This window comes from Botrytis porri, assembly GCF_014898465.1.
Source record: "Botrytis porri strain MUCL 3234 chromosome Unknown BPOR_007, whole genome shotgun sequence".
NCBI lineage: Eukaryota > Fungi > Ascomycota > Leotiomycetes > Helotiales > Sclerotiniaceae > Botrytis > Botrytis porri.
In genome coordinates this window covers 1,367,992-1,393,936 of record NW_024066081.1, presented here as the reverse complement: position 1 = coordinate 1,393,936, position 25,945 = coordinate 1,367,992, and the positions used below count along the sequence as shown (strand labels likewise).

The 25,945-nt window shown below is 43.9% G+C and overlaps 12 protein-coding genes across 12 annotated transcripts; 5 read left to right on the top strand and 7 right to left on the bottom strand.

Moving 5' to 3' along the window:
* Positions 1 to 732: 732 nt before the first annotated feature.
* EAF01_005743 (uncharacterized protein) lies at positions 733 to 3,086 on the bottom strand (the record flags this gene model as incomplete). The annotated part of the gene is made up of 6 exons (XM_038913997.1): positions 733 to 901; positions 952 to 1,036; positions 1,087 to 1,348; positions 1,397 to 2,792; positions 2,855 to 2,989; positions 3,046 to 3,086. The coding sequence occupies 6 exons, from the start codon at positions 3,084 to 3,086 to the stop codon at positions 733 to 735; spliced, it is 2,088 nt and encodes a 695-aa protein (XP_038770446.1).
* A 745-nt stretch (positions 3,087 to 3,831) lies between these two features.
* Positions 3,832 to 5,563, top strand: EAF01_005742 (uncharacterized protein; the record flags this gene model as incomplete). The annotated part of the gene is made up of 4 exons (XM_038913996.1): positions 3,832 to 4,070; positions 4,533 to 4,686; positions 4,830 to 5,172; positions 5,277 to 5,563. 4 exons carry the CDS (start codon positions 3,832 to 3,834, stop codon positions 5,561 to 5,563), a joined length of 1,023 nt encoding a protein of 340 aa, XP_038770445.1.
* Positions 5,564 to 6,124: 561 nt separating this feature from the next.
* EAF01_005741 (uncharacterized protein) lies at positions 6,125 to 9,302 on the bottom strand (the record flags this gene model as incomplete). The annotated part of the gene is made up of 7 exons (XM_038913995.1): positions 6,125 to 6,206; positions 6,260 to 6,407; positions 6,462 to 6,945; positions 6,991 to 7,394; positions 7,448 to 7,542; positions 7,607 to 8,625; positions 9,291 to 9,302. 7 exons carry the CDS (start codon positions 9,300 to 9,302, stop codon positions 6,125 to 6,127), a joined length of 2,244 nt encoding a protein of 747 aa, XP_038770444.1.
* An 876-nt stretch (positions 9,303 to 10,178) lies between these two features.
* Positions 10,179 to 12,921, top strand: EAF01_005740 (uncharacterized protein). Its single transcript, XM_038913994.1, has 7 exons — positions 10,179 to 10,605; positions 10,665 to 10,686; positions 10,737 to 10,785; positions 10,840 to 10,924; positions 10,981 to 11,596; positions 11,651 to 12,599; positions 12,658 to 12,921. The coding sequence occupies exons 1-7, from the start codon at positions 10,374 to 10,376 to the stop codon at positions 12,712 to 12,714; spliced, it is 2,010 nt and encodes a 669-aa protein (XP_038770443.1). The 5' UTR covers positions 10,179 to 10,373; the 3' UTR covers positions 12,715 to 12,921.
* Positions 12,922 to 13,393: 472 nt separating this feature from the next.
* EAF01_005739 (uncharacterized protein) lies at positions 13,394 to 14,296 on the top strand (the record flags this gene model as incomplete). The annotated part of the gene is made up of 1 exon (XM_038913993.1): positions 13,394 to 14,296. One exon carries the CDS (start codon positions 13,394 to 13,396, stop codon positions 14,294 to 14,296), a length of 903 nt encoding a protein of 300 aa, XP_038770442.1.
* Positions 14,297 to 15,554: 1,258 nt separating this feature from the next.
* EAF01_005738 (uncharacterized protein) lies at positions 15,555 to 16,024 on the bottom strand (the record flags this gene model as incomplete). The annotated part of the gene is made up of 2 exons (XM_038913992.1): positions 15,555 to 15,895; positions 15,967 to 16,024. 2 exons carry the CDS (start codon positions 16,022 to 16,024, stop codon positions 15,555 to 15,557), a joined length of 399 nt encoding a protein of 132 aa, XP_038770441.1.
* An 828-nt stretch (positions 16,025 to 16,852) lies between these two features.
* On the bottom strand, positions 16,853 to 17,768 carry EAF01_005737 (uncharacterized protein; the record flags this gene model as incomplete). Its single annotated transcript, XM_038913991.1, has 2 exons — positions 16,853 to 17,285; positions 17,482 to 17,768. 2 exons carry the CDS (start codon positions 17,766 to 17,768, stop codon positions 16,853 to 16,855), a joined length of 720 nt encoding a protein of 239 aa, XP_038770440.1.
* A 342-nt stretch (positions 17,769 to 18,110) lies between these two features.
* On the top strand, positions 18,111 to 19,326 carry EAF01_005736 (uncharacterized protein; the record flags this gene model as incomplete). Its single annotated transcript, XM_038913990.1, has 3 exons — positions 18,111 to 18,139; positions 18,209 to 18,725; positions 18,865 to 19,326. The coding sequence occupies 3 exons, from the start codon at positions 18,111 to 18,113 to the stop codon at positions 19,324 to 19,326; spliced, it is 1,008 nt and encodes a 335-aa protein (XP_038770439.1).
* A 101-nt stretch (positions 19,327 to 19,427) lies between these two features.
* On the bottom strand, positions 19,428 to 20,675 carry EAF01_005735 (uncharacterized protein; the record flags this gene model as incomplete). Its single annotated transcript, XM_038913989.1, has 4 exons — positions 19,428 to 19,986; positions 20,056 to 20,196; positions 20,277 to 20,493; positions 20,567 to 20,675. The coding sequence occupies 4 exons, from the start codon at positions 20,673 to 20,675 to the stop codon at positions 19,428 to 19,430; spliced, it is 1,026 nt and encodes a 341-aa protein (XP_038770438.1).
* A 737-nt stretch (positions 20,676 to 21,412) lies between these two features.
* On the bottom strand, positions 21,413 to 22,948 carry EAF01_005734 (uncharacterized protein; the record flags this gene model as incomplete). The annotated part of the gene is made up of 1 exon (XM_038913988.1): positions 21,413 to 22,948. One exon carries the CDS (start codon positions 22,946 to 22,948, stop codon positions 21,413 to 21,415), a length of 1,536 nt encoding a protein of 511 aa, XP_038770437.1.
* Positions 22,949 to 23,939: 991 nt separating this feature from the next.
* EAF01_005733 (uncharacterized protein) lies at positions 23,940 to 24,803 on the top strand (the record flags this gene model as incomplete). Its single annotated transcript, XM_038913987.1, has 1 exon — positions 23,940 to 24,803. One exon carries the CDS (start codon positions 23,940 to 23,942, stop codon positions 24,801 to 24,803), a length of 864 nt encoding a protein of 287 aa, XP_038770436.1.
* Positions 24,804 to 24,909: 106 nt separating this feature from the next.
* EAF01_005732 (uncharacterized protein) lies at positions 24,910 to 25,912 on the bottom strand (the record flags this gene model as incomplete). The annotated part of the gene is made up of 2 exons (XM_038913986.1): positions 24,910 to 25,570; positions 25,623 to 25,912. The coding sequence occupies 2 exons, from the start codon at positions 25,910 to 25,912 to the stop codon at positions 24,910 to 24,912; spliced, it is 951 nt and encodes a 316-aa protein (XP_038770435.1).
* Between the last annotated feature and the right edge of the window lie 33 nt (positions 25,913 to 25,945).

The window sequence follows — 25,945 nt, the reverse complement described above, 5'->3', positions numbered from 1 at the left end:
GAATCGGTCTCTATCCCCCTTTCCCCGCAAATGTGCTTCATTTTGCAGGCGCAACAACCCCAGACACGGCAAGGCAAAGAAGGTTGTTCGGGGTTCGCGTTACATCCAACCAAATCTACGCAGCGATGTCTTACGGAAGGGAAGTTGATGAAACACTAACACTCGATACGAGCAAATCTTACGATTGTGTACGATTCCGCCGGTGTGGTAGCGCGAGCACGTCATGTTGTGTAAGGCCCCACATTCAATGCGCAAAAATCATTGGTAGGAATTAATTCTCTCTTTCTTTGCAAATGGGGCAACTAATCTAGATACTAAGTTATGTCCCTGAAACTAGTTGTAGGCACCAATAAACGAGGCGGAAAAAGATTGAAGAAAGAGAACTAGAGAGTTACAACCATTTCGCTGTAAACAACATTAAAGTCAAGCTTGCCATTCATTCATTCGCCTTATGCTTCCAAACCAAGATAGGTATTCTCGAATTGGTGTATTCTCGGTACGCTCTTTCCCTTCCATGTCCATCACCGCGTCCATGTATTCCACACATCATTATGCTCCACGCCAAAGAAAAGTAGGTATCGTATGTGGTTGTGAGATAGAAAAAACGAGTCTAAGGTAAATGGGCCAACACAGTACTTTGCGGCGAGTATCTAATTAACGTTTCTCGGTTGCTTCCCTGCCTCGGACTTTCTTGACCCGGAAGGGTCGCTGCATTCAATTCGGACAGTAGCTTTATTGTACTTGACTAACAATTTCGCTCGCCTTGGAAAGTGATTCAACCATTTGTTGACATTCCTTTCTTCTTCGAACGGTGTAGTCGCTTTCTTTCAGCAAATCATCAAGAGTATCGGTTCTGTACATGTTCTCGAGAAGCTCTCTTTGCATTTCATCCTTGGTGTATCTACAAAAGGTTAATTACATATAAATTGCGAATCACTCAGGGATTCTTACTGGACAAGGTTAAGCATAATGGCTTTTGGTACCATATCAATCATGGTTCGCTTTACGATGTTGTAGTACGAGTTGATGAGTAGTTCTTAAATGACTTAGCTATGACAACCGAAAGTGTGTTAAAATTAGACTTACTGATAATCTCAACTTCTGTGCCTTCTCTCTCTGACAAAGTTCCAGAGGCCTTAAGAATTGGTGGTGGGGCTTCCATGGCAGCCATCTTCTTCTTATTTTTGGAGGCAAAGAAACTTCCAAAGAAGCCTCCATTTTGTTCGCCCATTCCATCAAGCGTTGGGCTTGCTGTACGTGCAGGCGTTGATGGGATTGGCTTTCCTGACTTGGGGTCAACCTGGACGGGCTTTGCTGCATTATGTCTTTCACTAACAATAGCCATAGCCTGTGAAATTATTAGTACAAGTTGTAAAGTGATGAACATCAAACTTACTCTGTGACCGTTGAGGAAGTCGGGATGGCCGGTATTGATATAGCAAGATTCCATTGCCACTAAATCTTTTACGAGCTTATTGGCGGGATCCATGGCTTTCTTAAAGAATGCAATGACGACAGCATGGAATTTCTCCTTGAGTGAAGGATACCTGCGGAATAGCGGCTTGGCAAGAAGTTGAGTAAGGATCCTGACCAGCTCGTCGTATACCAACGAAGCGCACTTCAAACTGGGTTCTTCCAGGCGCTTAATTTGTTGTTTAACGATTAGTTCGAAAGCAGTGGTACCGACAAATAGTGCAGGGGAAGAACCAGAGGAGTTATATAGAATAGTTCTAATGTCAATATCCTTAACTTGATCAAACGGATCCACAGCCTTAACACCATTCGAATAAAGTTCGTGGAAGACGAAACTAATTCTAGCACCACCTGAAAGTTCGACACTAGAGAGCTCCTGGTTGTTACCCTCCAAGACTGTCCGCCATTCATTTGTGAATTCTGTAATGATATTGAGCACAATGTTTGCACTATTTCCAAGCATCGAATCTCCAAGACCTGCCAACTCCGCAGTGTACTTTTGTAACGAAGTCTGGATACGAGCCTTGATATCTGGGAGAGTTTGCTTAATGTGCATCATTAAGATGAGGTTTAGCTTTCTGGCGAGGTATGGAGTTCCGCAATATGTGCTCTTGTTCTTGTATGCTCGGTGGTTTTCGAAGAAGTTCTTTTCGTTTTCCAATGCTGCGGTAATCTGCTTCTTATTGTCGATATCCCTCTGACCTCTGTTGACAACTGGAACATAACCTAATCTCAGGGGAATAATTCTTCCAGCCAAAATGTCCACAACATCAGTTCCGTCATCCATCAAATCGACCTTTGTCAAAACACCAATAGTTCTTTGACCTTCTGGGTCAACTTCTCGCGCAAGCTTCAATCCATCGGAGTTGGCCAAATCGGTATTGGCACCTGTAACAGCAAGAATAATAGCGTTTGGTTTACTGATTTGCTTGAGAACCATCTCCTTAATCTGTCTTTCAATATCTCTTGGTTGATCTCCAACTGGAACCTTGGTCAAACCAGGCAAATCGACTAGAGTAAGCGTGAGAACATTTGGGGAGTATATGCGAAGATTGATAGGAGCTGGGGAGATTCCCGCATTTCGACCAGTTTTCGCCTCTGTTTCCTTCACAATCTCCTCTCTAATCTTATTGAAGTCATGAAACTTTTGCCCGGGAATATGAAGAAACTCGCCCCATTCATCAGCATTCGCTTCTTTATCACCGCCAGCGGCCAGTTCCTCCGAGTCCTTTACCCCGTTTGATTTCGCGGGAGCGGGTCGATTGATAAGTTGTAAGATAAGGGGTCGTCTAGTAACAATACCGGTTCCTCGAGGTAAACTGCGCATCATCATAGATTTAGCATATGTATAACACTGCGGATACGTACGTGGCAGACTCACAAGTCTCTCCCAACTATGTTTTCTAAGACCGAACTCTTTCCACTCGACTGACTTCCCACCACTGCGATTTGGGGAAGATCTATGGGATTTTGTACACCGACGGTCGTGAATACATCCTGAAGCTTATTCACCAATCTGCAACATTTGTTAGCTATACGGCGCAATGAAATACAGCTTAAGGAGGTCCCAACGTTATAAGACCGGGGTCAGAGATACCGCCTTGTGCGGCCATGATTGCGTATGAGTGATGATTTTCAAGGGAGATGGATAGTTTGAGGGTATAGCGAGATCTTTCGGCAAGCTTGTCACTTGTCACTTGTTGGGATTTTCTGGTTTGGGAAAATGGAAGTTGGAGAAGTTCCTCTTTTAGAATGCGACTCCTGTTGATATTCTGTTGTTTAGGCGTGCGAGGCCAACGTCCACGAGGTGAGGCTAGTAATATGGCCCGTGCTCAGATCCTCAGCAAGATGGATAACTACCTTTGGCTTGGCTTGGGTTTAGATTATCATATGAGTGTCAGTATCTTGAGGATAAAAGTCTGCTCGTTTTTGATAATTGCTGGTAAGAAGGATTGTTTGTTTTTAAGAGTGAGTAAACCCCAAGTGTCCAAGGACGCTCTATTAAATCACAAAATATTGAAATGCTTGAATGGATGAGAAGTCTCTGAAATCCAGTGGGGGCGCGGGGTTGATACCCAAGCCAAGGAGGGAGTAGAGGAGTCAGAAACAGCTCACATATATTAGGTACTTGTTAAATCATAGCAAAGACATTTACTCATCTATTGGTCTCTAGCGCAGTGAATTCTTCGTATGAAATACACAGCAAAGAACAAACAAGCCCATTAGCTTCGTCATCACCCTTACGACGCATACTCGCCAGAGCATTAGGCATCTGTATATCATAGAAGACAAGCACGTGCCCAACCCCCTTTCCAACATTTACGAATACGCGGATAACTTCCACCACCCAATCCCACCATGTCGCCCAGAATCATCACTGTCATCGGATCTCTCAATACCGACCTCGTAACGCTTACCCCCCGCGTTCCCACTGGCGGCGAAACTTTAACCGCGACCTCCTTCAGTACTGGTCCTGGTGGAAAAGGTGCCAATCAAGCTGTGGCATGTGCTCGTCTTTCAAGACCCAATCCCGCTTCCGCTCCATCTCATACTAGCGATGTTTTCGTCAAGATGATTGGTGCTGTTGGTGATGATGAGTAGGTCTTTTATTTCTCCTTTACAAAGAATCGCAGTACAATTCCCTATTTTACATACATGCCTACAAATGGGGTTCTCTCATTCTGTTATCTTTACTTCCAAGTCAAGGACTTGATGTAAGGCTTCTATTCTCGACTCTTTTGCTGTACGATTGGTTTTATAGTACCAATTGTTGTTCGTTGAATAAAAAAAGTACAAGCTCGAACAGTAAAAGAACGGGCTATTTTTATGCTCCACCATTTTTGACAGTTCAAGCGAATCAACAAAAGGACATACAATAGATAACGACAGAGAAGAAATCCCTCCATCGTCCAAAATTATCAGATTTCCCCAGTCTCCTCAACTCAATTTATAAAATATCTAATCACTCCCATTTTCATATTCGAACCCCAAAGCATTCCACATCAATTCCTCTCCCAAACCCTCAACCCTCCAAACTCCACAAACTAACACCCCCCAAGATTCGGTCCCTCCCTCATCTCCTCGCTCAAAGAATCTCTCATCGACACAGCTTCGATCGAAACCATCCCCGACCAATCCACCGGCGTAGCAGTAATCCTCGTAGAATCTGACAGCGGCGAGAACCGTATCCTACTCTCTCCAGGTGCAAACCACGTGAGTCACCCAACTTCCATCATCTATCCCATTCCAGATCTAACACCATTCCAACCCAATTTTACTCCCCAATTTTACTCCCCAATTTTACTCCCCAATTTTTCTTTACAAGCTGCTACATACTAACCCACAACACAACTTAGTCCCTCCTCCCCTCCACCTTCACCACCCCCTCCTCCCTCAGCACCCCGCACCCCACCCTTCTGGTCCTACAACTCGAAATCCCCCTCCCTACCGTCCTCCAAATCCTCACCCTCGCCTCTAGCCTCTCCATCCCCGTCCTCCTCAACCCCGCGCCCGCCGTCAAACTCCCCGACTCCGCCTACCCCTCCATAACCCACCTGATCCTCAACGAAACCGAAGCCGCCATCCTTACTTCGCGTCCCGTCTCCGCAGTCGAAGATCCTGCTTTTGAGTGGCGCGCGGTCACAAATGAGTTCCTGAGCAAAGGTGTCAAGACGGTGATTGTAACGCTTGGATCGAAAGGTTAGTATATCATTCCTTCATGATGAAATCAAAATATATTCATTTCCTCCCCTCCCCTCTCCACCCAAACCCCAAAGCTAACCCCCTCCCCCTCACCCCCCTAGGAGCCATCCTCGCCACCTCCAAAACCTACACCCACATCCCCGCCGAATCCAACATAAAAGTAGTCGACACCACCGCCGCGGGCGACACATTCGTCGGCGCCTACGCCGTCGATCTTGTGCGTCATACCTCTCCAACCGGCCAATCCACCGATCAGGATCACGATCACGAGAAAATCCTGCTCTCCGCCGTTCGGAAAGCATGTAAAGCGGCCGCGCGAACAGTCGAGAAAGAGGGTGCTCAGAGTGCGATTCCCTGGGCGGATGAGATTGATGTGAAGAGGAATTAGTCTTTACACTACTACCTAGGTACTCGAATTTATAAATCTAGAGAATTTTAGAGATTCTCTTCTTTTGATAGAAGAGAATACAAAAAAAAATACTAGCAGAGTACTCAACATATCAAGATTTAACTTCAATGTTACCATGCAGTTGATTCGCATTCAATGTATTAGATAATATCTATCATATCACATCATGCCATGCATTTGCCTTGCCTTGCCTCACCATTCCATCCAACCACATCTCATTGAATAGCCCTGACTCGATTTACTCGCCATCAATCCATCAGCGTATACGTAAAGGTCTAAAGCATTGAAAAACAATTTACAAAAACGCATACTGACTAAAACTCCATCGCCGTTACCGTATGTTATGTCCCAAACACCATTGATGCCTACCCATATGCAATCCTTCCTGCATTCCACCAATTCGCCACCCCGAAAGTTGTATGTAACGTGAATGAATAAGAATAAAGTTGATGAACGATGCAGAACAACGAAACGAGAAATTGTGTTGCCATTTCTCATAAAGCATTACGAGATGCCCGTGTACTGGCGTGTAATTTCCAATCACCAGCCATTAGATTCACGCTGCGAGCCATTGAATATATTTTGTTTAGAGACTCCCTGAATGCTATTTTCACTCGACCATCTGGTACATTTGTTAGCTCGATTAATGCCTTGATCAGATGGTATGAAACTTACATTCGAACTTTGCCGTCATCACCAGCGGAAGCGAACATTCTTGGATTCATTGGGTTCCAAGAAACCGCATTGCAGCAACCTTTCTTGTGAGCTTCTAGTTTTTCTACCACTGAACCGTTCTCTCGGTGGTATATCACAACATTGCCTTCTATAAGTGAATCTGTTAGTAATGTAGGCGTGCAATCCAAAATCTGAATCTTACCTTCACTTCCGCTAACTACAAAACTTTCATTAGCACCACCGAAAGAGCTTCTGATAATGAATTCACCCCCTTTATCCCCAGATACGAAGGTTCGAATTGTTTCGCCGGTGTCTATATCCAGCATGCGTGTTTCTCCAGAATTACAGTGTATCAGCAAGTGCCGTGAATTATCGCTGACGCTGATTGAGCATAGTTGAACTTTGAGGTCCAGCTCATATTCAAGCTCGCGAGTTATGAAATTATAAACATAGAGATGAGTCAAATGTTCGATAGCCACTAGTCGGCTTCCGTCCGGTGTGAGTGCTATATCTCGAATACGATGGTCTCGGCCCCAGTCATATACGAGCTCACCATTGAGGTTCCATTGGCATAAGTTCTTTGTGGTAGCTAAGCTGCCTGTGATAAAGTATTGTCCATCCGATGTCCATACACAACAGGACACAGGCTCCCCAAAACGAGGGAGCTTCGTCAACAAATCGCTAGTCTAAGAAATTAGTAAGAGGATTTTGACTATGGACTTCTAACTTACTGCAGTATTCCACAACAAAGCTCTGTTATCACGGCCACACGTGACCATTCTCGTGTCATCAGGACTCCAAGCAAAAGAACAGACTCCACCTTCATGTTCAGAAAAGGAAGTATGAACACTGAAAGCCGGAACATTATAAATAATAAGAACCCCATCGCTTCCGCAGCTTGCCAATAGAGTTCCATCATGTGAGAATTTTGTATCCCATACTTCACCAGCATGTTTGGTAAGTTCGATGATGGGTCGCAATGGAACGTTACTTCGGTCACATGTATGATCCTGGTACAGCGAAGGTGACTCATGTGTGTTGTGATAAACACATGTAGATATCTGATGTCGTTTTACTTGGTCAAAAAGTGTGGCCAAGCGATTCTCAGGTAACATGGCTGATGGTGAAATACACCCTAGGAGAGTGTTAGTATCACATAGTAACCGAAGCCAGTAACGAAAATCTTACTAGATAGGTGTGAGAGGAGTAAATGTCTGGATTCTCCAGCGGCCCCATCCCAATTAGCCTTGACCTTAAGGTCCGCAGGTGTACACATCAGTAGGCTAGTACAAGCGATCAGTGTTTAGTCTAGATAAAGATTGTAGAAATATATCAACAAAAACATACCTTGATAGAAAATGCAACTTGGCGGTATCTTGATATAGTGGAGTAAGCTCAGAGCGCAAAACATTTATTGCTCTGCCCATGTCTTTTCGTTCAAGTAATTCCAAGAACTTTTGTTGCCGCATCCAGAACCTCATAATGTTCTTATCTACACCATCTCGAAGAACCAATCCATCTCCGTGAATATTAACTCCGCCTTCCTCTGTAGATCCCCCAAAAAGCAGTTCTTCAGCTTCGATCCACTCGCCCTGTAAAACTGCATTTCGGAAAGCTGCTACAATCGGACTTTCAAGATCATAACCACTTTCCTGACTCAATCTCGCTGCAGCACCATTGTAGCCCAAACCTGTCAAAGCTTGGATCAAGATCCTAGTGACTTCTTCTCTATCATGTCCAAAATATGTCGATGTAGTTCTGACACCTGCATCTGAGTGCCCATTGGTGCTCGATCCATTCATGGCTACCGAGGAAGAATGTGCACCATTGGCAGAATTTGAGAGGGCTGTCTTGTGTAGACGAGAAGTCCCGGCTCCATTTGAGAATGGTTTCGGGCTACCGTTCGAAGTACTATCCTCTCCTTCAGATCTCATACTAGCACTTTGACGTCTTCTTTTATTGCGGTGTTCGCTTTCTAGGTTTGAAGGATTCGAAGAGTCTCCAGGACTCGAAAAAGTATTTGATTGTTCCCCTCGGTCAATAGTATGATCTCGACGTCTACGACCGAGGACTTGATCTTGAGCACGTCTCGGCCGGAGTTCAGCTTGAGGTGTACCGCGAGTTCTAGCAGCTTGGCTTGCGGGATCTATGTTATATCTGTCGAAAGAAGGCGGAGCGTCGACTTGATCTGTTCTGTGATGAGATGGCGGTAGAGGGGCTTGGGCTGAGAAGACAGTGCTGGTTGATCGTGGAGGGGAAGTCGGGATGGGTGGGTCGTCGGGAATGGATAAGGATGGTAATGGTATATGGGGGTTGTCGTCTGCCAGGACGAAATCTGCGGAAGTGCCGCTGCGTGAATATAGATTCTAGAGAGGGGCCTCAAGAATCTTGTGGGGGTTGTTGAATTGAAGTACGAAGATGCAAGTTGTTGTAATGCAGGCCAAATTCAAAGTAAATCAAGTATAGAAAGTCTGGGGTTGTCGTGGTTAAATGCTCGCCTTTGCATCTGCGAGACGAACAGAAGCTCGAGCGAAGTAGAAGCTGCTAATAGAGTGAATGATTAGAATCGGTCAAAGAGGTGGGTTTGAACAAAACTTGTGGAGTGAATTCGAATGTTCATATGGAGAGAGGTGGAATAGATGAATGAATCACAAAGGATCTTATTAATGTTAGGTATTCACATACTTATTATTATTCGTTGTAATAAAAGTATAGAGTTCGTGATGATTTTAAAGTCGAAAAATCGATTTATCGATTTATCAAGTCAATCAAGCTCTCTCTTCATGGATGTAGGGTAGTGTATTTCTCATTGTAACTGTAATAAGTCCGGTAATCGAAGGATGTCGGACAGGTGACAGGTATTTGGGGTTCCAGCACATGAGGTTATGGGGATGATACCTGGGTGGGTAGGTAGGTATGGTATGTGTGCTATGTACAGAGTAATACTGTAATACCGGTATGTGCTTGGATTAGGAATACGGTGGACCATTCGATCTTTCCAGTCAGCAAGCGTCCGTCACCCTTTACCAACCCACCCTATCATGATTCTTATCAACCTGAAAGTGCCCGTAGATACGAAAGCGTAATAAGCTGTTAGACTTTGGAAGAACATGTGCTACATATAAACTTAATCTACCACCCACCCACTCTGTGACTGCACATCTGCACATGGAACTGACTGGTGTTGATTCACATTATGATGCTGGATTAAGAGAAAAGGGCATGCAAGGAGGGATATGTGACCTCATCAAATGAACTGTACTATGGTTTGAGAGAGGGGGAGAGAGAGAAGTAGGAATATGAAATGAATGAATGAATGAATGAATAGATGAGAATACCTACCGATATATCACATAGCTCTGGTGAGCACCGACGTAGGTATTCTTGAGAAAGAGAAGGCGGCCATCATCTATATACATACATAGTACCTATATACCCAGTAGATACCTACCTACCTACCCTACCAAGCCTCCTTCTTCACTCAGGTCAGGTCAGGTACGGTACCGAACAACACTCATTATTACTACGGAGAGCCATCATTATGATAAGTGCACTCACCCTTATGAACATCCCTCCCGCCATTTACTAACCATTCTCGCCATTATCCGCCCTCGCCGCTGTCCATAACCTTACCAATTGAAAGCCTGCACTATTATTTAAAGATCATCAATGGTTGGGGAAACTTAGGATAGGAATGAAGGCGTGTATCTAGAGCGGCACGAGCCGTATTTAGTAATAAATAGGTACATACCTACCTACCTAGACAAATTACCTACTCTGTATGATAGATTGATACCAGGTAAGTGTACCCAGACCTTCAAATCGTATCTGTGAGTAAAAGCTTCAAGCCTTCCTGTAATTGTAATAATAATAAGGCTCAGGTGTACGATGTACGTACTGTATTGTAAAAGGCTCCTTCCGTTGACCGACTGATATCCATATCCACTTGGTTAATTGTTCTCTCTCTCTCTCTCTCTCTATCATTGATCCTTTTTACATGTCATGTAATCGTACATACTACATCCATTGTACATATCCCACGACCACCTAATTTTCAATTCGGAGTTGGTTGGCTAATGATTAAATTCCCATTGTCTCCATCCTTGATCCTTTTATGTCACTTGGTCTTCGTCCTCGTTTGAAAGCTCGGCCCTCATTCTTAGATCTCATCAAAATCCAACATATTGATACCTTGTCAATAGCTCCAGTCGAGCTTAATCAAGAACCATTACCACAACTTCCTCTATCACCCCCTCCAACAACAATCCAATTCATAGTTCCTAACACAAGCAAAGAAATCGCCAGCATGGCTCCTCAACGAGATGCAGATGGAGAGGAACAATTTGGTTGGTCTTGACCTGTTTTCCCTATCCTACCAACATAATTGCTAATCGCCCGTCGACAGGTTCAATTTACTCCGTATCAGGGTTTGTGAAAGGCTTCATCAAGATGTCTTCCTCCAGCTAATTATCTTTAGTCCGGTCGTGGTGGCAGAGAATATGATCGGAGTTGCCATGTACGAGTTGGTCAGTTCGATGTGCCAATTCAACCCAACTATTGTGTTGCTAACTGATGAATAGGTTAGAGTCGGTCACGATAATCTTGTCGGTGAAGTTATTCGAATCGAAGCGGATAGAGCGACTATTCAAGTATACGAGGAAACAGGTATGGCAAAACATATGGATCTGGGTTGAAATTATAACTGACTGTTGGGTATAAAGCTGGTGTTACCGTTGGAGATCCCGTTGTGCGTACTGGAAAGCCTTTGTCTGTCGAGTTGGGCCCAGGTCTCATGGAAACAATTTACGATGGTATTCAAAGACCTCTCAAAGCTATCGCAGACAACTCCAACAGTATCTACATTCCCCGTGGTATTTCCGTTCCAGCTTTGAACAGAGAAAAGGATTGGGATTTTAAGCCGATTATGAAGGTTGGAGATCACATTACTGGAGGCGACATTTGGGGTACAGTCTACGAGAACTCCCTCTTGGATGATCACAAGATTCTTTTCCCACCCAGAGCCAGAGGTACAATTACTCGCATTGCTGAAAAGGGAAGCTACAAGGTCGACCAAAAGATCCTCGAGGTTGAATTTGATGGCAAGAAGACCGAATATAGCATGATGCACACATGGCCTGTACGTGTACCACGACCAACTACCGAGAAATTGGCAGCAGATAAGCCTTTTATCGTTGGACAACGTGTATTGGATGCTCTTTTCCCTAGTGTTCAAGGAGGAACTGTCGCCATTCCAGGTGCTTTCGGTTGTGGTAAGACTGTTATTAGTCAATCTGTTTCTAAGTTCTCAAACAGTGATATTATTGTATACGTTGGATGGTAACGTACAATCCTTTCTAGATCACAGCGATATTATACTAATATCATATATAGTGGAGAACGTGGAAATGAGATGGCCGAAGTCTTGATGGATTTCCCAGAACTTTCCATTGAAATCGATGGACGTAAAGAGCCTATCATGAAGCGGACCACACTTATTGCCAACACATCCAATATGCCTGTCGCCGCTCGTGAAGCCTCTATTTACACGGGACTCACGATAGGAGAATATTTTCGCGATCAGGGTAAAGATGTTGCCATGATGGCTGATTCTACATCTCGTTGGGCAGAGGCACTTCGTGAAATTTCTGGTCGTTTGGGAGAGATGCCTGCCGATCAAGGTTTCCCCGCTTATCTTGGAGCTAAACTTGCTAGTTTCTACGAACGTGCTGGTAAAGTTAAAGCTCTTGGTGGACCTGATCGTGAAGGTAGTGTCAGTATTGTCGGTGCCGTCAGTCCCCCTGGTGGTGATTTCTCCGATCCTGTGACAAGTAGTACTTTGGGTATTGTGCAAGTTTTCTGGGGTCTCGACAAGAAACTTGCTCAACGTAAACATTTCCCTTCTATCAACACTGCAGTCAGTTACAGTAAATATACTACCGTTCTCGACAAATACTACGAAAAGGATTTCCCCGAATTTCCCAGACTTCGAGACCGTATAAAGCAACTTTTATCTGATTCTGAAGAATTGGATCAAGTCGTACAATTGGTTGGAAAATCAGCATTGTCTGACCCTGACAAGATTACTTTAGATGTAGCTGCATTGATCAAGGAAGATTTCTTGCAACAAAATGGTTACAGTGACTATGATCAATTCTGTCCTATTTGGAAGACTGAATGGATGATGAAGGCAATGATGGGATTCCACGATGAGGCTCAAAAAGCAGTCGCACAAGGTCAAAGTTGGACTAAAGTACGTGAGGCTACCGGAGAGCTTCAATCCCAATTGAGAAATATGAAATTCGAGGTTCCAAGTGAAGGCGAGGAGAAGATCACAAAGAAGGTATGTTCATCCATAGTATCCATTTGTCCGATAGTATCTTTATCTAACATCTTTATAGTACGAGGATCTTGTTCAAGCTATGACTGATAAGTTCGCTTCGGTTATCGATGAGTAAAAGAAAGCATAATAGGCGATTATCTTGGGGGAAGCGGTCTGGAGGTCTGCATTTTTTGCTTTAGCTTGTACCAAAGTTTTGTTGAGTGATAGATATGAGAATGTATGCATATAACGAGCGAATGGACTTCATAAGAATGAATCTTCTTCAACAACCTTATTGGTGTGTCTAAGTATAGTTTGACCGCTAACTGATTGATTACACAAGTGGCAAGCGTTGATGTCTGTATAATGTGATTGTTAACAACAGACTAAAGCGTCTAAAAATCTCTTGATCTGGTATTATTCTCTCTCGAACCGAAAATCCTTGAATCATTAATTGAGTTCATTCGAAGTGACTCTGTCGTTTTAACCTCGTTCATTTACCAACTTCTGATTGGCTGAGTGAGGAGTTTTCTTGCTGAATAATCTCGGAAAATCCTCGCTAATTCTTTCATGGTAAGAAAATATACTGAGAAGTGATTTCGAGGGACCACTATGATGCGAAACTCGAGAAATTTTCCTTGGGGCCCAAAAGATTCCCAGCTGTAATGTATTGGTAAGTATACAAAAATACACTCTCCTCTTCTATAAGGCTGACAGGCAATGAGGCATCAAAAGACTTTTTACGGGAAAGTAAAAAATTGACATTAAGAAACACATCTAATCCCCGCACGTGAAAGACTCGAAGCATTGAAAACATGGGAAGCACAAATCCTTCTTCCACTCCCACTCCCACTCCCGATGCCCAAAATCCCTCCATCCAACACTGGCAAAATGGATTAGTCCTCTACTCCAACTTCATCACACCTCAAGAAGAATCCGAAATCATCTCTTCAATCCAAAAAGATGATCGTTGGTGCGGAATCGGTAAGCGACAAACCATGCATTATGGTGCGCATTTTGATTATACCACTTTCTGCGCTTCGGAGACGTGGACCGATGTCCCAGATTGGATGGAGAAATTGGTGGGGAGATTGCCGTTTAAGGGGGAAGGGGAAGGGCGGGTGGATCAATTCACCGTGCAGTATTATCCACCGGGAACGGGCATCCCACCACATGTGGATACGCACTCGGCGTTTGGAGAGTATTTGTATAGCTTGAGTTTGGGGTCGGCGGTACCGATGGGGTTTAAGAGGTGTGGGGGAAATGAGGAGAGGAAGATGAGGAGGCCGAAGAGGTCGTTGGGGGAGGTGAGTGGGGATGTGAGGAGGAAGGCGGATGAGGATGGAGAGGAGAAGTGGGAGGTTTGGTTGAGGGAGAGGAGTTTGTTGGTTATGAGGGGGGAGGCGAGATATGGGTTTGTGCATGGGATTAGGGGGAGGAAGTTCGATGTGGATGGGGAAGGGGAGGGGGCGAGCGTGAAGAGGAGGAGAGGGGGGAGATGGAGTATTACGATGAGGAGTGTGAAGAGAGGGAAGGAGATGGGGTGTGAGTGTGCGTTTCCGGGGGTTTGTGATGCGAGGATTAGGGAGGAGAGGGAGAGGGAGGAGAGGGAGAGGGAGGAGAGGGAGAGGGAGGAGAGGGAGAGGGAGAAAGAGAAAGAGAGAGAAAGGGAAATCCGGGAAGATGGTGAATGTATACCTGCAGTTCCACCTAAATAAATGCATTAATCAAGCCTAGAACAAGCCTACCCTCTCAACATACCTAAACTTAAACTTTACACTTGACCCAATCTATCAATCCACCAAACATAAACACAAACTCGGCTAGCCCCCTTAAGTTTGAAGAAGCTATGCAAGAGTACTAGATTTGTAGGGTGAGGGGAACTATCTTTGGTGAAACGGATCTGTCTACTAAATTTACGACAACCAGTCTGAGGTTACTTTCACATTCTTCAAAACATCCAAGACCATTTTAGTAAATTTCACTCCAGTGAACATCAAGCAAATAAACATCGAGTAACTCACTACCCACGGAAGTAAACAACCATTCAAATATATCCTCCAATCTCCAATCTCCACAAAATATAATCACTATATGGTATAAAATTAACTAAGTAAGCAACTCTCGAAGAATAATCTTACGGTATTGTATTACATATTAAACACCAAAAGTTCAAAGTTCAAATGTCATAATGCCATAATATCATTCAAGAAAATGAAGAGATGTTGAAATGAAGATGTATATGGATAGGATGGTAGGATAGTAGGATAAAGTCGGATAAAGTAGGATATCCATTAAATGAGAAAGGTGGTGTGATTTGATACTTGTGATGTTTTAAGTTTCGTATAGAGCGCTTGCGGTTTGAGATTTGGATTTGTTTGTTGGATCTTGGGATTTGGGATTTGGGATTGGAATGTAGGTTGGATGGATGGATGGATAAGAATGAGATGGAGATAAATGAAGATAGATATAACAGTAGTTATTTGTACATAGTTTGATAGTATTGGAAAAGGGGTTCTTGAAACTTGTGTTTGAGATGGAGATGGAGATGAGATGGGGACCCGGAGTTAGTTCTCGTATGCGGAGTGTTGGATGGGTAGGTAATTATTACCTAGATACCTACTATAAATGACCGGCTATTTATGACTCTTTGTTGATCGATACAATACAATGCAATGCGATGAAAATGAAAATGATAATTGGTCGATCGTTTTCCTATTCTGTAGATCGAGAGATACATAAGGTGATATTTTCAACGCGGACAGGAGACAGTATAATCCACAGTGAGCTGACAATATATCCCTTTTCCTCCTGCCTGGTTTTCTATACGAGCGGTCGGTATTTCAGTATAATCGCTGGAAATACGGCTGCATTTCCAGATAGAAATCATTCAATTGTGAAAAGAGACTAAGAAATTCGTGTGTAGTTGGGTGTTGAGAATTGTACCCAAATTAACTATACCCGAGTTCCAGTGAACTATTTCTCCAAATCATGGCCAATTTGAACATCTCTCGGTTTTCCAATCCCGGCCGTCATTTTACCCTCGGAGAAAGGAGCTCCTGAAACGGGTTTTCTCGGACTGAAGTGATTATTAGATTTGATTCGAAAGCTTTTAACTTTCCTTGTCATCCATTCCCATCTCCATACTAGAACCGCTGATACTATGGTAATAGGTATGCTGATAGCAAGGTATAGCCAAATATCGACATCAATTCCAGAAGTGAGTTCTGCTATATTCATACCGAAAACACCGGCAACGAACGATAGTGGAATGTACACCGTTGAAAGAATTATCAAGACCGTAAAGTTTGTCAGCACTGTGATTGGAAAAATTTGACGATATTTGCAACGTACTTGACATTGCTGGCTTGATGTATGGCTTTTCTACTCTCCTCAACAGCTATCATTGCTGTAAGTAATGGTATACCGGCACTATTTTGCTTCATTTGAATCATGACTTTTCAAGGAATTGATAGTCTTTCAATCTTTCCTCGTGTTCGCTCTTGAACCGGTGACTGCTTTCCAGAGAATTAATGACACGAAGGTTGATCTTTAGCATACTCCATGTCTGTTTGAGATACTCCTCGAATGACTCTTTCTCCGAAAGCCTTACTTCAGTTGTGGCGAGGTATTGAGGTTTGAGACCTGGAAGCATATATGCTTCCTGCTCGCGGATGACGGCTTGCCATTCATTGCTAGCAACCCGCAATACCACCCACCGCGATTTTCTTCCTATGATTGTCTGGCAGTCTTCCCAGGACTCGTTTCGCCTGAAATATCGATGAAGTTGTTCTTGAAGTTGGTCTTCGAGTCTTGAACGTATGGTCTGAGGAATTTCAAAGTGATCACCGCACTGCTTGGGATTCTCATCGCAGATGATCAAAGCTATTGATGTAGGAAATGAGCTCAGGCCACTTTTAAGAAAAAAAGGGATGATAGAATTCCAATACTTTGCGACAGTGGAAATCATTAGAAAATACAAATAACAACATACACTCTTTGCTACTTCGTGACTCCCATACTGTGAAGTGTCTTCCGAAGAAACCTAATTACCATGGCAAAATGTACTCCTTTTGTTTTGGGGTTCTCGAATAGATTTTGCAGAGCTTCGTCTATAGTAACGTTGATAAGATATGACCACATGATCCTGGATGCAGCTTCTACTCGGAAGCAAAAACAAGACGTCATCGCTGGCACGCTTAATGTGGTCTCGAAAGACGTCGATGCTACAACCCAACAAGCGGCTGACTATTGGCGATGTACGAACCGATATGTCATGTAAGAAGTACAAACACATTGGCGATTTCGATTAGAGTTTGCTTCAGATACTCCGATAATCCCTCTGTGTCCTTGATTATAACCTTGAACATTTTACCCCAAGGCCCGAATTCCAGAACGTGCATATCAATGGGCAAAACTTTTTCACAAGACTCGGTGTGAATATTGATAAAGAAGTTTGCTGATACTGAAAGCTCCCTGGCTCCAAATTTTGATAACTCTCCCAAGAAATCCCAGTAAAGCTCTTCCACATTTGGTAATACACTATTGCTGTAGTTAAAATCATCCGAATCACCTGAATCATCTGATGTGCTTTCGCGAGGACCTGCTACCTCGATACGTTCAATCCTGGGCTTAGTCACGACATTGACAGCTTTCGGTTCCGAGACACTAATTGAGTCGTCGCCGCGCACCGAAGGTGGAAATTGACTACTTCGCTAGTTAATCTTTGCAAATGGATTCAACTCATTGCCTGGATCATACGACGCATCTCGGCGTGCAGCGCGCTTGGTAGTAAAAAGATTAAAATTAGCTATGGCCACAATGTATTGATTCTAATGTTGATTTGGATACCGTCGACGTCTTTAGGTGCAAAACTCGAGTGTCTGACGAGATAGATGCACACCTGTGCTTTCCACCCTGTAGTCGACCATTCTCAGCATCGAATATACCAGTCAGGCCTTGTAGCGCGAAGCCTCTATCTAGCACTCGATAGGCGGCCGAGACATTGTTCACCCTGTCTGTCCTCTTGACTGTACCAGGATTTACAACCAAATCGGATTTGGAACTTTCCAAACCAATACAGCATCTGCAACAATAAAAAAGGTAAGTTATGCCTTGCCTTCCATTTTTATGTGATGAATCATTTATCGTCTCTCGTGGTGAAATTAATATGTTGTATAGCGCACCCATTGGATATTCTGAGTAGTTTGCTACTAATGAACAACTTTCGTATATCTAACAGTGGAATCTTTCATACAAAAACTCATTCAGGTGAAGAATATCCTGGGGGTAGATTGAGCGAAAGTGCACGTGAAAGACTAAAATCCTTGGGCAATACAAGCTCTCGGGCCACCTCTTCCGACAAGAACTCCAGGACTGATGTGTTTGAAGCTGTTCACTATGGTTTCAGACCTCGACATCGAACAATTGATCATCAACACCAAAATGCGTTTGAATTATTGCTACAAATACCTATTGCTTCATTTCTAAATACTAATTTACCAGATTCACTAATATCAGAATATAATCATCATGCCTAATCTACTCGGAAACTTCAATCTGTAAGTTCAACAACTCCCTTCATCTTCTCAATTACTCGAAATCCGCATTCTAATATCTTACCAATCTAGTCCCGCCGATTTCCTCGGCCGTTTCCTCAAATCGCAGTTCAAGAAACTTCCATATCCAGAGACCTCGTTTGCGGGCCAAACAATCATCATCACCGGCGCAAACACCGGACTTGGTCTCGAAGCCGCTCGACACATTGTTCGACTGGGTGCTGCAAGAGTGGTTCTCGCATGTCGTACCATTTCTAAAGGCGAAGCTGCTGCTGCTTCTATATCTGCCTCGCTTCCTAATCACAAAGCCATTGTCGAAGTATGGCAAGTGGATCTCACTTCGTATGCTTCTGTCAAAGCATTTTGCGTCAAAGTTGACCAGCTGGACCGATTAGATGTTATGCTAGAGAATGCGGGATTGGCAGTGCCGAAATATGAGGAGTTTGAAGGGATGGAGAGTACGGTGACGGTGAATGTGATGAGCACATTTTTAATGGCATTACTGGTACTGCCGAAATTAAGGGAGAGTGCTGCGAAATTTAATATAGTGCCGAGATTGACGATTGTAGCGAGTGATGCGCATGAACAGGTATGTTTTACCCCTTCATCTGTTGTCTAGCTTCTCAGTATTCCAATTTGGCGAGCGAGGCATTAGCGATTTTCGAACTTGCCCCTCAAAATGAAATCGCTTCAAGAATATCCAAAAACTAACACAAATATCCTTCTAGGCGCACTTCAAAGAACAAACCTCCCCTCTCATCCTTCCCGCCCTCAAGAATCCCAAACTCCAACAAGACCGCTACAACGTTTCCAAACTCCTCGAAATTTTCATCATTCGCGAGCTTGCTCCCCGACTATCTAAGTCCGACAAAGAACAAATAATTCTCAATACACTTACCCCCGGATTATGTCATTCCGACTTGATGCGCCATGCTGTATTTCCTTTGAATATCTTGGCTTGTATCGGTAAATCTTTGTTGGCGAGGACAACGGAGGTAGGTAGTAGGACTTTGGTTGCGGCAGCCGCTGCTGGAGAAGAAAGTCATGGGGCATATATGGTGGATTGTAAGGTCAGCGAACCAAGTAGGTACGTGAGGAGTGAGAAGGGAAAGAATGCACAGATGAGGGTTTATACTGAGGTCATGGAGGCGTTGGAGCAAATTGAACCGGACATTACGAAACACATTTAAGAATGTACATGATTAGATCCAAATTTATATCTTATGAGCTATATACCAATCATATTCCTAACCTCATTAAACCACCCATTAAATCACCTATCAAAACTACTTTATGATCCTAAAACACCCTCCAACTCATAAGCACCACTCCCCTTTCTGACAGACCCCGCACTCCGTTCAAAATATTTCACTGCTCCCTTTGTAGTCGCACAACTGCTTATACTACCACCATTAATATCCGCTCCCACCGGTGTCTTTTTCCCATCCTGCACTCTTCCAAGCACATGGAAGTAATACCACACCTCACTAAACACCGTATATCCATTATCCAAACTCCCCTTGCCCTGCTCCGTAGCATTATATCTCGGTCCCGAACATCCAATATACGGCACCGCCCCTGTCTCCTTCTTCAACGCCGATTGCAGCGAAGAAAGCGTATATGTCGTTGTGTTAGATGGAACGATATGGTGTTTGCTCAGGAAATCATAAGTTGGAAGGGTGGAAAAGTAGGAGAGAGCGGTGGTGTAGAAAGAGATTAGGTCGGAGAAGGGAGTGGAGTTGTATGTTGGTCCGTAGCAGGGAGTGTCGAAGGTGGAGAAACAGGTTGCGTGTTTGGAGAATTCGTGAGCCCAGAGATACCAGTTGGGTTGGTTTTGAGCAATCCAGTAGCTGGGGTTGGGATGTTAGTTTTGGGAGGGGTAGATGGGGAAAAGAGAGGGGGGGAGAGTGAAGATTTACTTGTTCATGTAGGCGAGGAGATCATATTTTCCGTAACTCTTGATGATCTCCGAGATGGGCTTTCCGGTGTAAGGGGGCACGGGTGTTCCACTTGCTGTTCCGGTTGTAGTATTGGGAGATGGAACCGGATCATATTGACGACTACATATTTCTAAAGTTAGTTTTGTATTTCTTTCTCTTCCCCCATAACTTCAAACCATAACAAAGCAAAATCCACAAACCTCAAATCGCAATACTGCGTATAACTCCCATTACAAAAATCAGGCCAAAGTCCATGCAACGTCCACGAATCCTTGGGTAACAATTGTCCTTCCGATTCGTACCCAGTATACGTATCCCAGAATTGGGTACTGAGAACTAGACCTCCAAAAGTCTCCGTACAGCAGGAATCGGTGAGGTCTGGAGAGGCATTTTTGGAGCAGGAGAGATAGGGTGTTTCTTATATTTTGTTAGATTTTTCCATTCTTATAGACTCGGGATTGCGATTGTGATGGGAAGAGTAAATACGCACTTAATTCACAGGTATGATTGAGACTACTTTCTCCATACAATGATGCTTGTACACCCTGGAATGGGAAAAGCAGAGGAGCGAGAAACGCAGTAATTTTAACAGTCTGCATCTTGAATACGTTCCAAAAACTTGACGGTGTAGTTGAGAAAGCGCAAGCAAAAAGAATTCCGTCTAGGCAATATTCGAACTTACCTTTGATCTTAAATATAAATAAAAAGTACTCGTCCAGACTTTTAGCTCACCTCGATCACATCGAACATGCATTTAATCTACCTAATTACCGTATAGGAACTCTTACCGAGTTCAAGGATGTTATTACTCCGAAAGCCTAGTATCGTGCAAATCCGAAAGGACCAAAAGACGGCAACTTATCAATGGTTTGAAATTACAGAGGAGAAAAGAAATAGAAAGGTAGGTGCTCAGGAACGTGCTGCAGTGTAACCAACGACCCCTCCTTGACAAAATCTTACACGTGGGGCAGGTAATGGATCGGAATTCCCCAAGAACGGTTTTGTTGTATTTACACCTGCCTTTCTAGGAAAGGACAATTGATCGCCAAGAATTGTGGATACTTTGTGAGGGTTTCTCAGCTGTCATTCGTATATATGACCGTTGGAGTGGATATGTGCATTGCATTTCCTATATTAAACTATACATGTACATGAAGGTTGGCCAGCCGAGCCAGCTCAAGGAACGGTGCTCCAAAAATCAAAAAATGTCAAATCGCTTATGCTTTTGTTTTATGCTTATGCATATCCTGCAAATATGTACAATTAAATGTGAAGTCATTCGTCTTCATGAGTCGTAATTAAAGCTGGGTATCTATACTAAAACTTTTTACGGTCTTCAACCTCTTCCAAATCTTCGATCAAAGAGCTTGAGTACACCCATAACACTTGCAGCCTCCACTTCCATGGGTGCTCTACCAGCATGTTGGAGCGGTGTAGCATGAAGACGACCTAACCACGTATTCAACTCATCACTGGCTTGATCGAAATTCTTGTGGGTAGAAAGAGTCTTGTAGGTTTCCGCAACAGATAAGCTTGGAGGTGGTTCTGAAGTAGATGCCGACTCTGTTGCCTTGCAACAGCCACCGCCGGAAGAATTGCCACCACAGCATCCGTCAGGAGGAGCTGAGCTTGAAGAGGCTCTCATTGCTGCGAGTGACCGACAGAATAGTCCTGCCTTTGGGTCACTTATACATTGTTTGCAAGTACCAGGGCCATTGGCACAAGAATTTGAAGCTGGTGAGGCGCTAACTGGTCGATGCATATGGTTGGGTTGCATAGATGGAAGTTTCACCTGTGTGTTTTCAACATCCGTATCTGATGGTGGAGGTGTAACTTCATTAAGTAGAGGTGCAAGACGATTCTCCTGTTCTCTTTCAGCACACGGGCAAAATGTTGATTGGTCACAGAAGCCGCATGGTTCTATAGGTCGCGATATGATCTGAGGTGGAGGCGACGGCTCACGGATGATAGGCTGTCGTCGTGAGAACTGGGCAGTAAAATCAATCTCGAGAGGACTGGAAGGCCTAGATGACAAACGAACACGCTTTTCCGAGGCGCCATCGACTGAAGGAGAATGTGCCCTCTTCAAATCCATGCCGATATCCTTAAGCGTTTCTTCCAAGCACTGACAATGAGTATCAGGACTACAATTGCCACAGCCTTGAGTAGACATAGCGATTACTTCTTCAGCACAAGCACATTCGCCCAATGACTTGCAACCGCCACAGCCAATTGCTTCACTTGACACCTCAAGGTCTGGAACAAAGAGGGTTTGCTCTTGTCGTGGCAGAGTTAAGGGTTGTGTTTGAGTGGATTGGCGATTCCGGCGTGGTGGGAGAGGAACTGCTTCAGTGCTCTTGCTTTGAAGTCCATTTCTGAGATATGCTAATTCCTTGAGTGCAGTTTCCTTTTCTCTCTTTTCGTAATCTGCAATCCGATCAAGGGTCTCGCATCGTAATCTCCATGATTGAAGTTCGCCATTGAACCTAGAAACCTCTGCCTCGAGTCTAGTAATCTTCAATCTCATATCATTCTCCCGTCTCTGTTGATCTTCCTTTGCCTCCTCGAGCTGTTCCTCTAATTCACCTACTCGTGCAGCACGTCGTTCTCTAAAAGCACGTTGAGCGGCTCTATTTTGAGCCTTTCTCTTTGTTGGTGGGGTATCAGTTGCAGGCTTTCGTCCGGGTTTCGGTCGTGGCGGAATAACCCATTCCTTAGTTGTCATTATGGTAGGGGTAGAAACACCCGATGTTGGCGACATGATATTCATGCTTGACAAATTTCCAGTTTTGATGGCGAGGGCAGGAGGAGCTGGGGCAAGAGCTGCTGGAGAACCAGCTGATGATGGCGTTGATACCGCGGGTGAAGCCATGATTCGGGTCAATGAATAGCCGATTGGCGAATTCGAGTTAATCTACCAATCGCAGAAGAGGAAGGTCACGAGATATGGGTGAAAATAACTCCTTGGAACCCGACGTTTTCTTCAACACTGACTGATTGGTGAACATACAAGGAAATCTTTTGTAGTGGGACAGGATCAACTGTCTTTGTTGCTAAGAGAAGGTTATTAAGAAAGCAAGTCGTTACTCATCAGAAGAGGTTGTTTATGAAGAAATTGAAGGCAAATATTGAACAATCGTGTACCAAATCCAAGGACGAATGAGCATTGTTTGCAAGATCAGATTAGAAAAAGAAAAGGGAGGGGGGAAATAGAAAAGTGTGTGAGAGATCAAAAAGATTAGATTGATAAAAATTAGCGTGAAAAATTAGTGTCACAGTGTCACAGTGTCATCAGTTTAGTTCAACAAGACGCTAACTTTCCGAGAATCGGACTTTATTGGTTTTCCCGATTTTGCAGGCATCAATGTGAATCTTAAGTGTCTATCATATATCCTTCTAGCCTCTTCTTAACCTTCGATTGACCTGACATGTGATTTCAATTGTCAATCGACGAGATATATCCAATCATACTCTACACCACAGTTAAAAATCCCTTCATGCCAAGAGATAAAAGAAGGCATCTTTCATCAACAATTGTCATATCCTCGGCTGTCGTCCTGGGATTCTGTCTTGACTTTACCAGAGCTTATGTTCGTCGTCTGGGTCCTGTTATGTAAATACGGACCGACAATCTGCTCACGAATCCCTGATCAGCCTTGAAACGAAGAACTACCTGGGAGTTGCAACGGAACAGGGGAGGGCGGGTGCATACAGCAGAGCATCAACTACGAACATATCAAACGAAAAGAACAGAACTCTCAAAAATAAGACATCGAAGCTTCATCAAAAACATTATCATCTGAACGCTCGAGCTCTTCCTCTCAGAACTTGATTGAGTCAAAAACCTCTTACAATCATCAAATATGAGTAAATTCTACTTCGGTGGAGGATCGGGTGATGTATCCTCAGACGATGAAGACAACCTTCCATATCCCGAAGCCCTTCCCCGATCTGATTTCTTGGCTCCATCTTTTGATGCACCAACTTATCTATCTACATTATCAGATCGTCACCAGACCCTCGAGGATTTACGTTCCGACCTTCGTGAGCGTTCACAGGGCCTTTCCAAAGAATTATTGGATCTGGTAAATACCAATTATGAGCAGTTTCTAAGCTTGGGCTCGGACCTTAAGGGTGGAGAGGAGAAGGTTGAAGATGTTAGGGTGGGCCTATTAGGTTTTAAAAGAGGTGTTGAGGATGTGAGAGGGAAGGTTAGAGAAAGGAAATTGGAAGTTGAGGGTCTTCTTGATGAGAAGAAAAGTGTTACCAAGGAGATAGCTCTGGGAAGAAAATTACTCGAGGTTGATTCACGACTTGAAGAGTTGGAGGATAGGTTAATGGTTGCATCCCTTGGTCGGTCACCAAATGGGCTTGAAGATTCTTGGAGTGAAGATGAAGAAGAGGATGATGATGAAGACGATCTTGCTGTTGATGGCGTTGTCAATGGAACAAGTACGAAGAAGCTTCAAAGATTTGTGCTAGACTATCGTAACGTTGAGCATCTGTCGATCACAATCGGATCGGATTATCCGTTTATTGCAGCTCAGCAACCTCGATTACTACGGCTGAAGAACACCATTGTTCTAGATTTAAATAATGCTTTAAAGCAAGCCCTATCCTTGAAAGTAGAAGGTAGACCGCGGCTTGTCAAGATCATGGGCATATACCGCGATTTGGGAGCCGGTGACGAAGCGGTAAAGATATTGCGAGATGTCAAATCGACATAGCAATTAAGCCATGTATTGTAGAGCGTAGTAATAATATACCCAGCTAAGACAAATGAATTTTCATTATACAGCTAAAGTACAAATGTGCATGTCATAATATGTGGTGTTATGAAGTCGATAAATCTCGAGGGGTCAAACTCGAATTGAGATCCCTGAACTCCCCATTAAGAATGAACCCAGGGCCGTTTGTAGAGCTCAAAACCACCTCGACCATCTCTTTGTTGATCTTGTCACTCAATTGTGCCATATCCTTCTTCACAGCCTCGATGAAAGCCTTGACATTTCGCTGCATTTCCTCTGGTGTGAAACCGAGTTGACCGACCGCCATTCTTACAACACCCAGACGTTCTCTGTATTCAGCGCCTCCAATAAGATCCTTCAAAACTAAGCTTGGATCTTTCACAACGGTACCCGTCTTCGCGCTTGGCATCAGTCCTTTAGGACCCAAAACACGACCCAATCCAGCTTTGTTCATTTTCGCAAGGGAGTCCGTTTGACAAATACATCGATCGAACTCGATTCGGCCAGCCTTAACGGCTTCAAATATCTCCTCTTCCCCGACTAGCGTCGCTCCAGCTGCTTTGGCAGATTCCGCATATTTCGAATCTGGAGGGCAAATGACGCATATCCTTAAATCAGTTTTGACTGGGTGCGGAAGTCTTAATCGATTTCGTACGACGGGACCGTTCTTGAGCGACTTCATCTTCAGATGTATTTCGTATTTAGAAGAGTTTGGAGGTCTCCCAACTTCGAATGCTCTCAGATATCTATGCGCTGCATTAGTAAACATGTTGAATTGAATCGAGAAAGTAGACTAACCGCATGGCTTCACACAAGGTGAAGGTTTCCGCATCTTTTGGGTCATATTGTCGATATGTAGTCCTTGGCTTCTTCTTCTTCTTTTCCGTCGTCTTCCTCTTAGAAAATGATTTGGTTGGTCCAGTGAGAGCGCCTGACTTCTCCTTCTTGGAGAGAATCCTCTCTTTGAAGCCCTTATGTCGGACTTGAACTATAGGTATTGAGGCTTTTGGTGCATGAAGTAAAGTGTGTCGAGCAGTAGACAGAGATAGCCTGCTCATTTGAGCTAGGCATAATCCTGGAGCTGCCATATTGTGTAGATCGAGGCCTAAAATATTTCAATA